The sequence below is a fragment of the Pyrgilauda ruficollis genome, unplaced genomic scaffold, assembly GCF_017590135.1.
Source record: "Pyrgilauda ruficollis isolate IOZ18807 unplaced genomic scaffold, ASM1759013v1 scaffold16, whole genome shotgun sequence".
Classification (NCBI taxonomy): Eukaryota; Metazoa; Chordata; class Aves; order Passeriformes; family Passeridae; genus Pyrgilauda; species Pyrgilauda ruficollis.
The window spans coordinates 2,513,172-2,529,233 of record NW_024514764.1 but is presented as its reverse complement, the minus strand read 5'-3'; the positions used below and the strand labels follow the sequence as shown (position 1 = coordinate 2,529,233).

At 39.2% G+C, this 16,062-nt stretch overlaps 1 protein-coding gene across 6 annotated transcripts in view; it reads left to right on the top strand.

Moving 5' to 3' along the window:
* Positions 1 to 16,062, top strand: part of SDK1 (sidekick cell adhesion molecule 1) — a 383,849-nt gene that overhangs the window by 110,913 nt on the left and 256,874 nt on the right. For all 6 annotated transcript variants that reach the window (XM_041462308.1, XM_041462312.1, XM_041462313.1 and 3 more), the window contains 2 exons: positions 3,844 to 3,950; positions 7,895 to 8,042. In XM_041462308.1, coding sequence (XP_041318242.1) covers positions 3,844 to 3,950; positions 7,895 to 8,042 — 255 coding nt within the window. The remainder of the gene's footprint in view (positions 1 to 3,843; positions 3,951 to 7,894; positions 8,043 to 16,062) is intronic.

The following is a 16,062-nucleotide window of genomic DNA, read 5'->3' as shown; positions in this document are numbered from 1 at the left end:
AGTAAGAATGTGTGACATTTTGAAATAAGACCTGAGTGCCATGGTATTTCTTAAACAAGTGGACATCCCAACACAAAATTGGAATTTTACTGTGTATGGCAGTGTGAGTCAGTTATTGGAACACCTTTCCCAAGGTGTGTGTGCACATACCTGCAGTCAGTCCCTTGTTTCTTATATTGCATTTAATTTGTTCTTGTGAATGTCAGGTCATGATTCCAACCATATTTATTAATTCTGCATTTTTATATTGTTCTTATTTCTATTTCTCATTAAAAGATCTGGCGCAGAGGAAGCTGCTGGTTTATGATAATAATATTGATAGAAAATATTAATTTAGAAATTGCATCCCTACTGCTACACCACAGCCAGAGATCAGCTAAACAGGATTTTGATTCTGTAGAAATGCAATGCTTTAAGCTTCCAAAAAAATGGCATAGGTGCATTAGGATGAATAAAAGCAAGGAAAAGATATGCTCAGACATAAAAATTGCAGTTGCAAAATTTAACCTTTGACCCCATAACAGTTTGCTGTGCAGTTCTCTTGGGTAAATAGCCTGTTTAAATGCACGAATCTTCCTGAGTAAGTGACTTCTGCTGCAATTTGAATCATCAATCAAAGATTCTTTAGTAATTGATATTACTTAGTGTGTCTCAGTTAAAGTAATGTCTATATTGTAACAGGCTGAAATATATTATTATAACAGCCCAAGTGAGTAAAGAACTAATTGGAGCCTTTGCATTTTGACATTGGTGACCCTGAGTGAGCAGCTCCTCTTTGTCTAACGAGGCTGGTTGTGTGCACAGCCCGGTGTGTACAGTGACTGTGCATACACCACTTTGTGTTAAGTATTTCTAAAACAACCTTAGAAATTCTTTGTGATCTGCGATCCACTTTATGAAAACAAGTCAATGCTGCTGACTGCAGGAGCAATTTTGGTCATGTCCATAGGTTAAGAGACTTTAATGTTCTGGCAGTGTCTTTTTTATGTTTTCTTTTTTTCCCCCCCCTTTGTTTTCTTTTGAATTAAGTTCTGGACCAGGTGTATCTGTCATATTTGCTTTTGTGGCCTGAAGATATTGATTCATTGGAATTTAATCAACTAAGGTCATGTCTAAACAGCCATACACTTTCAACCAAATGACTTAAAAGTATCTGATTATTATATTTTAACAATGGACACATTTCAGTTTTGCTTCTGTATTATTTTGTATTCTGTACAAGTTAGATCAGTTGATCCATAAGTCTTTTGTTAAAAAGCTTGAGTAGATGAAAAGTAACACGAATATCTAATAAAATACACTTAGCTTTAATTCTGTATCCATAATAATGACTATTAAATCCCATAGCCTATAGCTTCACTTTCAACTCTTAGGGCATTTAAAATTAAAATGAGGGTTTAAATTTTAGATTAGGAGTGAACTGTAAGTGTTGGCTGGGGTTTCTTCTGATGCTACTCCCTCCTGGAGCTCTTTGCAGCGGGGTGATGGAGCACATCAGGCTTAGGGAGACTCCCCTTGAAGCTTCTCTTTTCCGCTTGTCACTTCCCATCTCTCTGCAGAACCTTCCCAAACTCCAGGTTCTGCTTGGCTGTGCCATTTAAAATGAGGGAAAAGTCAGGGTTGACTTTCCAAAGTCCTTGCAGACATCCCCAGGAACCTCAAGGAGCCTCGTTCCTTCCATGGGAAGATCTGTCTTCAAAGTTTGAGCATAGACAAAAATAAAGCAAAATTCTGTCTTGTCACTGAAAGGAATTGTATTAACCTTTGATTTCAGTTCATTCTGGGGAAGAAAGTCTTATTTAGAACTTAGAAAGCCTATTTATATTCCTTTGTGCCAGTCAGAATACAAGTGGAAAGGGAAAAGCATAGCACAAAAAGTGGCATCAAGGCTGTTAGGTCAATAGAAAAGTAGGTTTTAAAACAATAATAAGACATATGAGGTGCATAAAGATTGTTTAAAATTGTAAACACAGAATCAGAAATTCCATTAATATTTATTCCTTGCCCAGGTTTGCAATTTTCAAGTTATTCTCAAACAGTATTAACATTTCCTATCTCTTTTTTCCACATTTGTTATTTAATTCTTCTAATTTTGCTTGCTGTACCTGCACATTATACCCAGTAGGTCCACTGAGAATCCAGCTGCTCTAGGTTTTGGCTGCCTTGGAATTTCCAAAGTAGATGGGATTTTCACTGTAAATTTTTAAAAGATTTTCATTTCTTCAGGCAACATGTTAAGAATGTTTCCTGCTGAAACTTTAATAAGTCAGAAAAGAAAACCAAAGTAGGACACTTCTGATCTAATTGATTTGTTTTGTCCTGGTGGCAGCAAAACTAACTCTGCATTACTGTCCTAGTACAGATGAATACTCAGGAAAGAGGCCTTTAATTTTGGCTTTATTTAATAGACAAGGTATTAGCCAAGTAGGACACTAAGTCTTTATGGGAGAAAGGAAGACTGTTGTTGTATAACTGTTAGGTAAAAAGAACTATAAAAATTAATCTTCAGTCTTTGTCAGAATCTTCAGGTTTGATTTTTTTTATTTTTTATAATGATGTTTTACAACAATCTTCTTCCTGGCAAAGATGGAAATTATTTTGTAAGGCACTAGAGAAGCCTCCTGTCCTATTGATTTCTCTCCTTGTATTTTCACCTGCTCTCTCACTCCCTTCCCCATGGTGAGGCTCATCAGGCAAGAGGAAACAACATTCCTGCTTTAGAGTTATTATTGGTGTGCTGGGGTTGCTGTGGCTCCCATAAGGAGCACAGGTTGGAATCTTCCTTTTCTTCCTGCCACAGCTACGAAAGGGAATGTGCTGGTGGCTCCTGGAGAGGTCACAGCAGTGACCTGGGGAGATCACAGGAGTCACAGCACATATCCATGGGCAGCCAGGGGCTCCTGGAAACCCCAGGGATGTCTAAAGCTTGCCCAGGGTATTGGGCTCTGGTTTAGTCCCCTGTGTTTGGTGCTGTAACCCAATTGCAGGGATGTCTTTTGTGATGACACCAGAATCTTCTGCCTCTTTTGTTTTCTGCTCTCTGATCCTGTTCAGGCATTAAGCTCTGCACATGGGTGTGTACAATATATTTGAGTCTAAGAAGAAATGTTTTCTTTTAGTGGAATTAAATTTAGAAGATTAAAATTCAGCAGTTTTCCTTTTTCTTATCTTCCATAAAGACTTTCATTAATCCTGCCATAATATCTCCTGAAGGTGACTGGGGGAATATGCGCTTGTGATTAATGTTTGTTTAATGCAGGATTATCTCTATTATTCATGTGTTTTATTCCCATTAAAACTGTGCCTATCAGCTCATTTTCATGTTGAGCAATCAGATGTAGCTGAATGAGGAAGGTGAGATTACTGGACCGAGTGTCTGTTTGAAGGGCAGAGCAAACACAAAGTACAGCACAAGGTGGCACTTCCAGGATTCCTGAGTTTCAGTAGTCACACAGTGGAGCTTTCATTGGAAAGCTTTGCTACTTCTTGCAAGTCTTCCTAATACCTACACTTAAGCTTCTTGTGGCTTCTCTGAACTAATTACTTGCTCTGCCTTATGAATGAAAGTAAAGAAAACTAGGGAAAAAAATTTAAGTCTGTCTTTCATGTGAATTTTTTATATACTTGGCATTTATCATATGGAGAACTTAAGACTGATAGGTATTTTCATGCATTTCGTGTCAGCTGTTTTTTAAAAATCTGTATATAACAGACAATACTGTAACCAAAGACCTGAGATTACACAATGAATAAATGTTGTTTGTAAGAAAAAATGCAGTAAGCATTTAAGACAAAGTGCAAACCAGGAAGAAGTGCTCTCTAATTGTGCCTTTTGTCCTGCAGGTACATCATCCCAGCTCTGCAGAGGGCTGATGCTGGCTTCTACCAGTGCATCGTGAGGAACAGGATGGGGGCACTGCTGCAGAGGAGATCTCAAGTCCAAGTGGCATGTATGTCTGAGTGGGGGTCACTCTAACTCATTAGCTTCTTTTTGGCTAAAAAACCTGATGTATGATGACATTTGTCAGTCTGAACAGGTGTTAAATATCAGGCTTAACAAATTTTTCAATTACTGCCTCATAAGAATTTCATACTTCAGTTATCATCTGGAAGCAGTTCAGAGCAGTGCAACACAGGCTTTGAGCTCTTCAAAGCCATGAAAATGAGATTGTTTGGAGATATTTGGAGCATGAGAGAACTGTTAACACCTTATGGAATTAAGGAAGGCCACGCACAAAACTATCAAAACAACAGTAACAACAATAAAAATTCTAGAGGCAAGCAGCAATGTCTGAAAGGAATGGGATGGTGGAATAGCACCAGGAAGATTTCACACCTTTATCCTTGTGGTACAAAATCAGCAGTTTTACAGCAAAACTTTAAAATTCTGTTCTCAACACCTTTCTGAAGCAATCCCCCCCCAATGTTTGTTCCACTTCTGTTTGGACCTTGCAGAATTTTTGAAATCCAGCTGCCAATTGGAAAGGTTAAGTTAGTTTTCTCAGGTGTTTGTGCTAATGAACGTGACATAAGAAATGATCACAAACCTTTGATTTCCTTTTTCTCTGTTAACCTATAGAAAATAAAATTCAAGTAACTTTTTTGGAAATAAGAACATAATTAGGCCTTAATTATTTTTCCAAAGTAAAACATAAAAGAAATTTTAAGAGAGAGATGTATGTGCTGTGCCTAAGAAATCTCATACTGGATCAAATTCCTCCTCGTCAGGGTGGGTAACTGGAAATTCAGTAGTAGTAAATGTCACTTGATAAGCAGAATTTAGAGACATTGAATTATTTATTAGATACCCAATTTGAAGGAACTGATTCAAGTTAATCAGTATGTCAATAAGGGAAATTACATGGAATTTCCTGTGTTTTAAAATAAAACCAGTTGCAAATGGTATTATGTAAGTTTTGATATCATGTTCATCAGTTTACTGCATTACAGTAGATTTTGTTACTATATCTGTAATGTCAGTGATATCAGTAATTTAATGTTTGGTCTCCCTATTGTTTCAGAGCTGCTGGGAGCTAAAGTAAAAATAAACTGCTGCTAAAATGGGGTTTTCCTTCCCTGACCTCTGCCAGCCCTTGTGCCCCTGCTGTCTACTGACCGTGGGCTCCCTCTGACCTGGCTCAGACCCTTGCAAGTATTTTTCCAAATACTCCTCTGCAGTTTTAGTGAATTCTGTCAGGTAACAGAGGATCTACTGCAAGCTGCTGTGATTGAGCAGAACTTTGAGTGAGGTGTGGGGCAAACAGGGGGTTTAGAGAGGAAGGGGAGGGTGAGGTGCCTCCTCTTGTGCAGCACTGGATGCCTCTGGAGTTTCATCTCCAGCTGTGGTTTCAGGGGACCAAGGCTTTGGTAGCAGTCCCAGGGAAAAATGTGCCCATTTCCTCCTGCATCCCACTAATCATTCCCACTCCTGGGTTGCAGTGGAGCTCACTCCCCTTTAGGCTCAGCAGGAAAATTTTGAGGAGCTGTGGGCTGGGAGAGGAGCTGTGGGCTGGGAGACTTCTCCAAAATTTCTAGAAGAGCAACAGTTCTTTTGTTGGGCTGTTAAATTTGTCTCCCAAGTCCTCCCTGTCCAGCTCCCTACCCAGCTGTGCAAGCAGTTGTACTGGCACAGCGCAGGGAGCAATTCCTGAGGAAGTCCTGGTGGGAACAATAGTGAGAAGGAGACACAGGAATGCTTTTCCTTGATGCTGCTGCTGCTGCTGCTGAAGAATTCTGTCTCCTGAAATGACAGCTTTGTTCCCCTCTGAAGGAGGGAAAAGTTTGCAGCGCACAGTTCTGTCTCTCCAGGCTGGTTTTTGTGTGTTTGGCTGTTCTGGATAGAGGAAGAAGTGCAATTGCTTACTTTTCTTCAGTTTTAGTTCCTCCCCTATTTAATTTCTCAATCTGCATTGCTGAAGGAGGCTAAAAGGTTCTCTCTTAAATCTGTCTGAATTAAGCACTCTCTCTATTAATTCATTTATTAATTTCTTTTCACTGATAAAGACAAAACAAACCAGACCCTTTGTGATTTGGGAGACCTTTGGTCTTTGGTCACTGGTGCCTTTGTGACACCAGTGGCTTTTGTATTGAAATTGCCAGTCAGATTTTCACTTTATTCCTGCAGATTAAAGTGTTCCACAAGTTTTAAATATTCTTTTTCCCATTCACTCAGGGTAGCTACTGACACCACATGATTGTTGTCTGTGTTTTAATGGTTTTGATTTAAATTAATTTATTTAAGCTGTGTGGATGTAGTGAAGTTCCTGATATTTTATCACATATTGCTTTTCGGTTATTCTTCAAAACATATCAGAAAGCAATGTTCCAAGGGGATCCTAAAATCATTTTAGCTATGCATCAAAACTTGTGGGGGTTGAAATGTTAGTGTTTTAACTCAGAAGGATTCACAAGAAATGATCTATTTTTGCCAGTGAGTAGAGGATGCTTCCCAATATGCATCAACTCAAGATCTCTAGTGAAAAATTGAAAGGTGTAATTATAATGGCACTGAGGAAGATCTGAGGTATTTTCCATGTCCTAGATACAGGGAACCTGTTAAATAATTAAAAAAATATTCTCAACACATGCTAACATATTACTTAACTGAATGGGAACAGATATTTGTGAGAAAACTGCTGAGTAAATCTTAATTACAGGATGGGCTTAAAAACTCCCGTATTGTGAAAACTAAAATAATCATACAACAGTGAAGTTAATTAGATCCACCTCCGCAGTTTGAAATTTCTTTTCAAGTAGCTGATCTGATTACAGTTGTAAGGAATCTGGAGCAGCAGAGGAAGTACAATGCTGATTATGTCTGAATAAATAACTTGAAAATCACAAAGATGATTAAAGCTTCTTTAAAATACCATGTGTTTTTAATTTCTGCTCTTGTTCTGTCTCTTCACATCTCCTGCCATTCACAGACCTGATAGTAGTCATTTCTTTTCTGTGTCCTTTGCATCCCTCTCTGCAGCACAGAACTTGTAGAGAACCCTGATGTCCTTAAAAAAAAGGGAATTCAGTGACAGAAGCTGGAATAGTTCTCTGTTGTATGTGTGTCAGTTTCCTAGTTTAAATCAAATTAAAATGCAGAGAAGTTCTTTGGAGGGTGAAGGAGTAAGAGCCTACAGCCCTGTTCATTTTAATGGATAAGAGTGCAGTGGAAAAGGCAATGGAAAAACAAGAAAAAAACACTCACTGAATTCCTCCAAGGCCTCCCCAGATACCTGAACTTGCCTGTGAAACAAAGACTGCAGAGGCAAGGGTTTTGCAAGGGTAGTATCATTTCTTCCATTAAAACTTTTGTTAAAAGCTGCTCTCTAACACTAGGGATGCACTACTGACCTTGAAATGTCGTGCCAGAAGAGCTGAGAGCCCCCAGCATGACCTTGGGATTCCAGGATCATTCTGAGATCCTTGCCTAGGTCTGACTCTGTTGGCCTGGCTGCAGTGGAAGAGCTGCTTGTCTGTTTGTGTAGCTGTGGATAAAAACCAAAAAGATGACCAAAAAATATACAGCATGAGCATCCCTTTGAATTGCAGGAGTTTCTTTTTAATTGTTAAGGATTTGTCTGAAAAAGCCTCCAACCAAAGCAAGCAAACCTCCATTAAAATGTCATTTTCAGTAAAACCCCTCAGTTTCTGCCCAAGAGCACAGGGCTGCTGGTGGATGCTCTGTCTGTGTGCAGCAGCAGCACTGGGGTTTCCTTCATCTGCCTCTATAAACCTCTATAAACTCCCCAAATTCCAAACTGTCCTGTAATCCATAGTGTCCCATGAGTAATTATCAGTGCCAATGCTTGGTGGGAAACACGGCGATTTCTCTGTCTCCTGAAAAGAAATGGGGAGAAAGGCAAAACTTCCCTTTTTAATTTTTTTAAATTTTTTGCAGATATGGGAGATTTCATGGACACAGACCAGAGAAAAACAGTGTCTGAAGGACAAGCTGCTGTTCTGAACTTCCCACACATCCTCAGCCACCCAAGGCCCCAAGTGACGTGGTTTAGAGACGGGCACAAGATTATACCAAGCAGCAGAATGTAAGTCAGTTTAAAGCTCAAAATACACCCACCCTAAAATATGATTAATTATATTTGATAACACAGCTTACATTTTAAGCACACTAATTAAGGTTTAAAGAGAATAAAGTAGTCGTGTTCATACTAAGTTTGAGATAAATTACTATTTTAAGACTGTCTCTGAATTTCTGAAGCAGTTTGACAAAATAATTCATGTGGTTTTAATGGTCCTGGTGCAGCATAAGGGGCTGGATGTGCAGAATGTCTGAGCTTCCTTCACGCTATTCATTTCCATGATACATTTTGGAAAAAGGAATGTTCATCTCTCAATTACGTTTCCTTGAGTGCACTAACTTAATGAACTCTGAGGGTTTTTTTTTCTTTTAAAACATGAATCTGTGGGGTTTGTTGCAGAGTTATACTTAGTACTATTTTCCTCACAATAAAATTCTACATATTGTTTATTCTTTTCATCATTTTTTTGCCAACAATGACAATTTATTTATTTTTTACTAATTAGCAGCTCACCCCTAATGACACAGTACTTGCATTTTGATTAGTTATTATCTCAAAGTGTGCTCATTTATCCTTTGCTGAAACAGTTATGAAGCCACCCCATGTTTTTATCTGCACAGTTTCATTCAGAAACTGAAGAATTTGGCTAACATTAAAAAATGTGGATTAAGTCTTGTCTCATTTATTAGAAAGCTGTTGAAATGCCAGGAATGTTGCTAGTTTTTAACTGTGCATTACATTTTTGTGTGTTCAAAGGGATAGATGTGCTAGTAAATGAATGTAATGGGATATTGCTGTGTTCCAGGAGTGCTTCAGAGTTCATATTAGAAAGGGAAAACTTCTCTTAAATTTGAATTTTGCTAATCTGTACAGTATATTTTACTGCTGTGTGCCTTTTTGAAATCTGAAAGCTGATATTAGAATAGCTTTGAAACTGTTGAAATTAGTATTGCAGGGATGTGAAGAAACAATGTAATAATTTATGAATAATTTAATAGTAATTTGATGGGAAACAGCTGGAAGATGAAACAATGGGTTCCTGGGCAATCTCCTGAAGAGAGCTAAGTGACAAACCCTGAGTTATTAACCATTAAGGATCTACTTCCCTCGCTTGTGCAACATTACAAATTTTGTGTTGTCGATGCTGAGAATACACAAATCAGGAATTTGCAGATAGTGACAAGGCCTTGTTATCCTGATATGTGAGAGTTTCCTGGGAGCCCTTACAGGGAACAGAGCAGAGTGACCAAGGCAAGCCTTCAGTGCCTGACAGTGAGATTTGCCTGAGTTCTCTACAGTTTGGGAAAATTGCAAGTAGAGCTGTGTATGCCATGTTAATTTGTTAATATAAGATCCTGATTTTCACCTGCTGTGCTTTCCTCTTGCTCTTACCCCTTTGGGATTGCTGGGGCAAAATCACCTCTAACTGTGCTCCTGCTTACAAATGAGAGAACTGCAACACTGCCTACAGCAGGGCTGAAATACACCTCAAGTTTTCCATATAAATTCCATTTCCCTGGTCAGAAATTTTGTCTAAAAGGGACACTTGAGGAAACTTGTCTGGCCTGTGTAGGAGTCTCTGAGTACTTCTGCAGCTGAAATGCCCATGCTGGAAATGTGAGCCTGCTTGGAAGTTTGATAGATGGTGCACAGTGAGTCTGATACGTTCAGGAGGTGACAGATTTATTGTACACACACCAATCATCAGAGCACTCTGTGTGCAGTAGGTCTCAAAATACTGGAAAAACCAGAGAGCATCCACTCACATCTTGCTGTCCATGAAATTTGGGAAGTAAATACGGCAGCCCTATAAATACAGGAAAGTTGAGACATGGAGAGGATGCATATAAAACTGTGAGAAATGGAGAAACATCTTATGGGAGCTGCTTATTGCCTGTGGAGCAAGTTGTGCATTTCACACATTTTTTGTGCACCAGGAGGGATCAATGTCCCTGATCAGTTTAGCCAGTGATCCAGTTAGGCTGATACATCAATCTCAGTGGATCTCCTGCTAAACTGATCAGGGAAATTGATACAACCACCTTGTACGATGCTCTTTAATCTGATTAAAAGTACCTTATATTGCTAAATCAATACAAAGCTTTTTTAATGCTCTTAAACAAGCTTACAATGATTTGGCTGAATCAATCAGCCATAATTTCATGTGTCAGCTGTAATAATGACTTCTGGGAGTGACATTGCTGTGGTGCATGAGGAGTGAGGACATAAACAGTGCTAAAAATAGGGAGAACAGTGGTGGTTATGGTGAAATTCATTCAAATACTTGGTAGAGTTAAGTCTTGCTAATGCAAAAGCCTTAATTTCCATGTGCTTAACAGGTCACCATTTTTGTGCCATAAAAATGATCCTTATGTTTGTGTGCATGGATTCATCTCACTGATGTGGGAACAGAGTTGTCCTTAGGTGAGAAGTACACAAAATCAAAAATAGCACTAGTTCTGAGAATAAAACATCAGAAATTCTTGAGATGTTTCAAGGAATGTAATTTAATTGACTCTGCAGTAAGGATTTCCTAGCAGGTTTAAGGTGCTAAATGCTGATGTATTTCTCCTTCACTGTGTACCAGTATTTAAGACACTTATGGGGAGAGGCCCTGCCAGCTCTTCAGCATCTCTGGGAAACCTGTGCCAGAGCCTCACCACCCCCATCAGGAAAGATTTCTTCCCTATATCCACCCTCTTTTTAAAACTATCCCCTCTTGCCCTACCACTGTGTGCCCTTGTCAGTTGTTCAGGGTGGGAGGGAGAAAAGATCAGTGAATAGCTTTGCTTTCACCTTTTTTTAGATCCTACTCTGAAAGCATGCATTGCTGTGACATTTTCTGGGAGAAAGTTTCCTTTGGGACACCGGCAAATTTTTTTTCAAACTGCACACTCTATTTAATTTAAGTGCTATTGTTACTCAGAGTGGAATTTGCAGCAAATAACTACATATTAGTACCTATCCTAATGGTGTTGGTAATATTTTGTTAAAGCCTCCAGATAAAAACAGGAATAGGATGACGAGTTGCTCCTAAATGAGTGGGTATGTAAAGTCAACAAATCCCTGTATAATACATAAATGTGAAGCAAATGGCCTGCACATACTCCTGGGGTTGTTGTTATGGTTTATGACTTAAGGCAACTAACAAATGTGCAGCAAAGTCAGTGGGACATGATGATGTGTGTTTAAAAATTTAAGTCCTAAAAGTCACTGTCATCCCCTCCTTGCTTAGTGCAGTGTGGGGTGTACATTCATTTTGGCTTTTGTGCATTCTCTGTCACCAAAGCCTCAGCCTGGTATTTTCAAGAGGTGTTTCTAGAACAGAATGAAGCTCTGTATGTGCTAGAAAATTATGAAGTGGAGAACTGGAGCGGAGACTAAAAGACCAAGAACAAGAGAAAATGAGCAAGGAGAGGAATTAGGGTTTCAGGTGTTTGTTATTATTCTGCATTCCCCAAGAAGTTCTAGGAGAGACTTCACATTACACCCAGACAGATTCATTTCCAAACACACCAGCAGAGAAATGTGGAGTTACAGCTGCACTGTTATCCAGGGTCTTGACTGATGGGATGATTTTGCCTGTTTCCCTGCACATCTTACCAAAACTAGCAGCTCTCTAAAGGTGGCTGCATCAAAAGAAATTGCTGCTCTGGGATATCGAGTATTCTGCTTGCCTTTCCTGCCTGTACTTCATCAGGCTTAAAAGCAAAGAACATTTAACTTTCTTTACACGAGCACAAACAGTACCTTGGAGAGGCACAAAGGACAGCAGCACCATCAAGGTCTACAATTGCCTTTCACTTGTGGCATTGAGGAATTAAATTCTTAGTACTCTTAGAGGGTTTTTTTACCTTTCTCTAAGTGAAGCATTTTTCAAAGAAAAGGTTCATTCCGGCCATCAATTCATTTAATTCACTTTCTTTAAGAAGAAAACTTCTATGCAGACGCTATTACTGTCTTCATTAACTTCCTTACAGTGAAACTGCTCTTCCCCATGTAAGCTGCAGTTAGATGAATATTAACTCATGTCTTTTGACAGTGGAATTATGTCTGACACAAAACAAGAAAGCTCATTTTTGGTGTATAAAGGCACTCCTGGGGTGTCCCTTTCAGCAGGATGGACATTTAGTCACTTCATCAACTCCTGAGGAATCAAAAGGCTTCAAAGTGCACTTCATCCCCCTAGTCAGGAATGCTGGACTGCACTGCCTTCAGGTGCACATGGGTTAATATCTGTGTGTTGCACTCACATCCATTCATTATTGCATGGGTTTAGTCATTATTAACTCTTAGAGACCGACGTTGCTGGCAGATCGTGGAAATTGAAACACATTAAGCACAAGCAATTCTCTCATGACTTGCTGTGGTTTTGAACATTCACAATACTTTGAAAATAGGCAAAGCTGGTGCAAATTTATTAGACATTTGTTGAAGTAAAATTGTAAGTGTATTAATGGCAGCCTCAAAAAAAGTAGTTGTAGCTAAGTAGGCTTTAAAATATGAGGAAAATAACGTATCTAGGAATAATACATCAAATTTGGGGCTGATAATAGCATTAGATTAGGTTTTGCTTTGATGATAGCAGCTGACTTAATGTGCCATGTATATATTTTTCACTTTAAAACAAACACTACTTCATTTTTCTGTGAGCAGTTCTAGTGGCACAGAGCATCTCTCTGCAAATACCAGCCTGTCATACAACTTAAGCCAGTTGCACATAATTACTTTTCACATACACTGGATAATACTTTCATTAAGATCATGATAATTATCATTACTGAACAATAAATTCAGAGACTGTCAACTCTGCAATGTATTAGCTGAGCAATAATTTAAAAAATAAAATTTTCAGATCTCCTGTCTGATAATATCATAGAGTGAGAGTTCTCAGCAATAAGATGTGAAAAAGCCCTGTAATATTTGGTTTATCTGTATGTACCTTTCACAGGCTCCACATTAAGGTCAGTAAGTGAAAAAGAAGAAAATTTGCTAGAATTAAATTATTCCCTTAAACTAAAATTCATCACCACCACTCTGTAATTAATTTATTTAACCAAACTTCTGCACTGAGTAACTTCAGTTTGGAGGAACAGGCAACACCAGGAATCATCATCCAATAGTTTCAGTGTTGTCCCCAAGGCCTGTGTGGGTATGAAGGACTGTGGGGAAATCTCCCATCATCTCTTGGAGTGCTCAGTTTGAGGAGTGCTGGCGCTGTCAGGGGCTGTGTGAGCATCATTGTCTGTCAGGGCTGCTGTGGGTATCGCCGTGCTCAGCAGAGGGAAACAGCAGCACCCCAGGGAAGCAAATCCCAGCATTACTTCCCAAAGCTGTTTGACTTGTCTGGATCCAACCTCACTGCTTTCCTCTCTGCACATCGTTTGTTTGCCACAGGTTTCAAACATATGTGTCAGAAATTAATTTATTCAGACCTCTCATCTTCCCGGGGTGATTGTTGTTGTTTGGTTTGATGGAGGGGGAGGAAACTGAGGTGGCACCTGGGGACCACGGGATGCTGAGTGCAGGGTGGGTGGGAGCAGCACAGCCCTTGGAGGTGGGACAGGGACAGCAGGAAGAAAACATTGCTGCCAAAAGAAAATGCCTTTTAGCAAGGCTCATTTGGAAGGGGATTCTTCCCAGGAGAGGCACTCGGGCTGATGAGATGAGAGGCACATTTTGGGATTTGACCAATATGTTTCATTACAAATTTGGACCACAAACCACAGAGGCTTTTGTAATGTATGTTTTTTTCATAAGCCAGGGGAAGTTGCTGCCATTATGGTAGCACTGTAAAATCCATATCTTTGCTAGAAAAAAGTGGATGCTTGGAGCTAATATTGTGCTTTAATGGGCCTCAGCTGCTCACAGTATCTTCCAGGACAATCTTCAGCAGCCGTAAATTTCAATAAAACCTCAAAGATCACTGTCTAGGAGGAAAATCTGACTGTTGGATATTGTTTTTCCTATGATGATCACATATAAGGAACAAAATAATTTTGTGTGCTACTACCCTTATTAATCATAGATTTGGAATTTGTAAAACAAAGGCAATGGAAGTGTCACTAGAAGGAAACCTTTTTTGCTCTAAGCATGATTTACTTATCACAGCTAGCAGTGAAATTGATTTATGAGTTTGTTGCTTTCTGGGGACAAATGTACTTTGAGAAAGAAAATATGGACTGTGAAAGAAGTGTTAATAGCATTACTCTTTGAAAGTGAATTATATACTATTTTTAAAAACCATCCTCAATCTAGAGATGGGTAAATATGAAGACTTGTTGTCATTGTATTTTGAGGCTCACTTTTTGCATCTGCTGCATTTTCTAATCAGAACTAAAGATGCTATTAGGAACAAATCATGAATATAATCCTTTAGTAACTAATGTGCTTTTGTGGAAAACCATTTTTCTGTCAATCTTTGAACTACTCTGGCTACAAATGGAAATATTTTAATATGCAGCCAAGATAAGACTATTTAAAAGTGTTGCAGTCATTCTTAAGAGCAAATATGCAAAAGAAAACTATTGCTTTATACTTAAAAAGTGGCAATTGTTCATAAATCCCTGGGAACAATTTATCTCCTGTGGCCCCTCACATATCTCTGCTTTTATGGAAATAGATGCAAAATGCTTGTGCTTTATCAAATATAGCAAAAGGTAATGTCGTATGTTTACCAATCAACTTTTATTAATCAAAACTGACTGAAGTAAAAGGTATCTGTCAGTACTTCTGGCTCTGTACTACAAAGGATTGTTAAGTTTCCTTCTATGCAGGAAAGGACAAATTCTGTCTTGCCTCATGATTCCAGTGGATTTTTATGTGATGTGAAAAGGTGCTAAGACATATAAGTTTGTAGCTTTAAGATCCAGGTTTATGTGGAATACCTTAAAAGCCTTTCATTTTGGCAGATTTACTTTTATAGTGAAAACTGCTGTGTGATTCAGGAAGAAAAAAAAAAAACCCAAAACCACAGAACCTGGCACTCTGGGGATGTTTTGTGGCTTTTGTGGTTGATTTGCATCAAGTCTACTTTGTTAACAGCATTCAACTTGAATTTAAAGAATTTGCTACATGGGAGCAAAAGCGAAGCAGTTTTGCATTAATTAGTGCTGCAGGGAGAGGCAGGAGCTGGCAGCCCTGGGTGGCCAGAGTGGGGAGTGGAGCTGCTCTGTGCTTGGCCTTCACCAAACAGGTTCCAAATGAATTTAAACCATTGCAAACCTGCTGTCTGCTCTTCCATGGGTCAGGCTGATCTGTGTGAGAGGAGGCATTTTTGGCTCTGGTGAAACTTTGCGAATTCATCTTGCAATTAGAAGTGAGAAAACAGTCGAATTCTGCCAAAATTTGTGTGAAAACTATTTATCTGCTTCTTGTTAGTGCTACATTTTATTTAATACACACCTGTGGCTGTTTTTATGTATTACACAGATCCCTTGTTTTACATGAAAGGACCAATTCTAGACATAGACAAGGCAAATGTTTATTAGGGTGAGCACAGCCAGCACGTGCTTGCCCAGCTTCACTCTCTTTGCTTTTCTCTCTAAATTCCGTCTTTGCTTTTCTCTCTAAATTTCTGCCACTCGAGTGGGGAAGGAGTGGAATAGATCAACCTGCTTTTCATCAGAGCAGGGCAAGGGGAATGGATAAGGAGTGGAAATGCTGGAGGAAATCTCTTCCTTCCCTCACCTCCCAGGAGTGTCAGTGTCCTGGGAGTGTGGCCCTCACTTTTCTTTAGTTTCTTCCCCAAAAAATCTTGCTGAGTTTCTCAACCCGAACTCACAGCAAACTCCCTGTACTGCCACTGATCCATCCCAGACCTCTGTCCCCCCTGGAACTGCCCTGCAGTCTCTGGAAAACTGAACATTGCCAGCATTTTCTGTTTGTTGTGGCTTATTTGAAGAATCAGGAACTAATGTGTCATTGAGAAATAACAGGAGAACAAATATCCAGCAATTTCAAGCTTGTATGTGCCTGGCTCCTTGAATTCTCAGAACTGAAGTCTAAAGGAGACCTTATTTAGGAA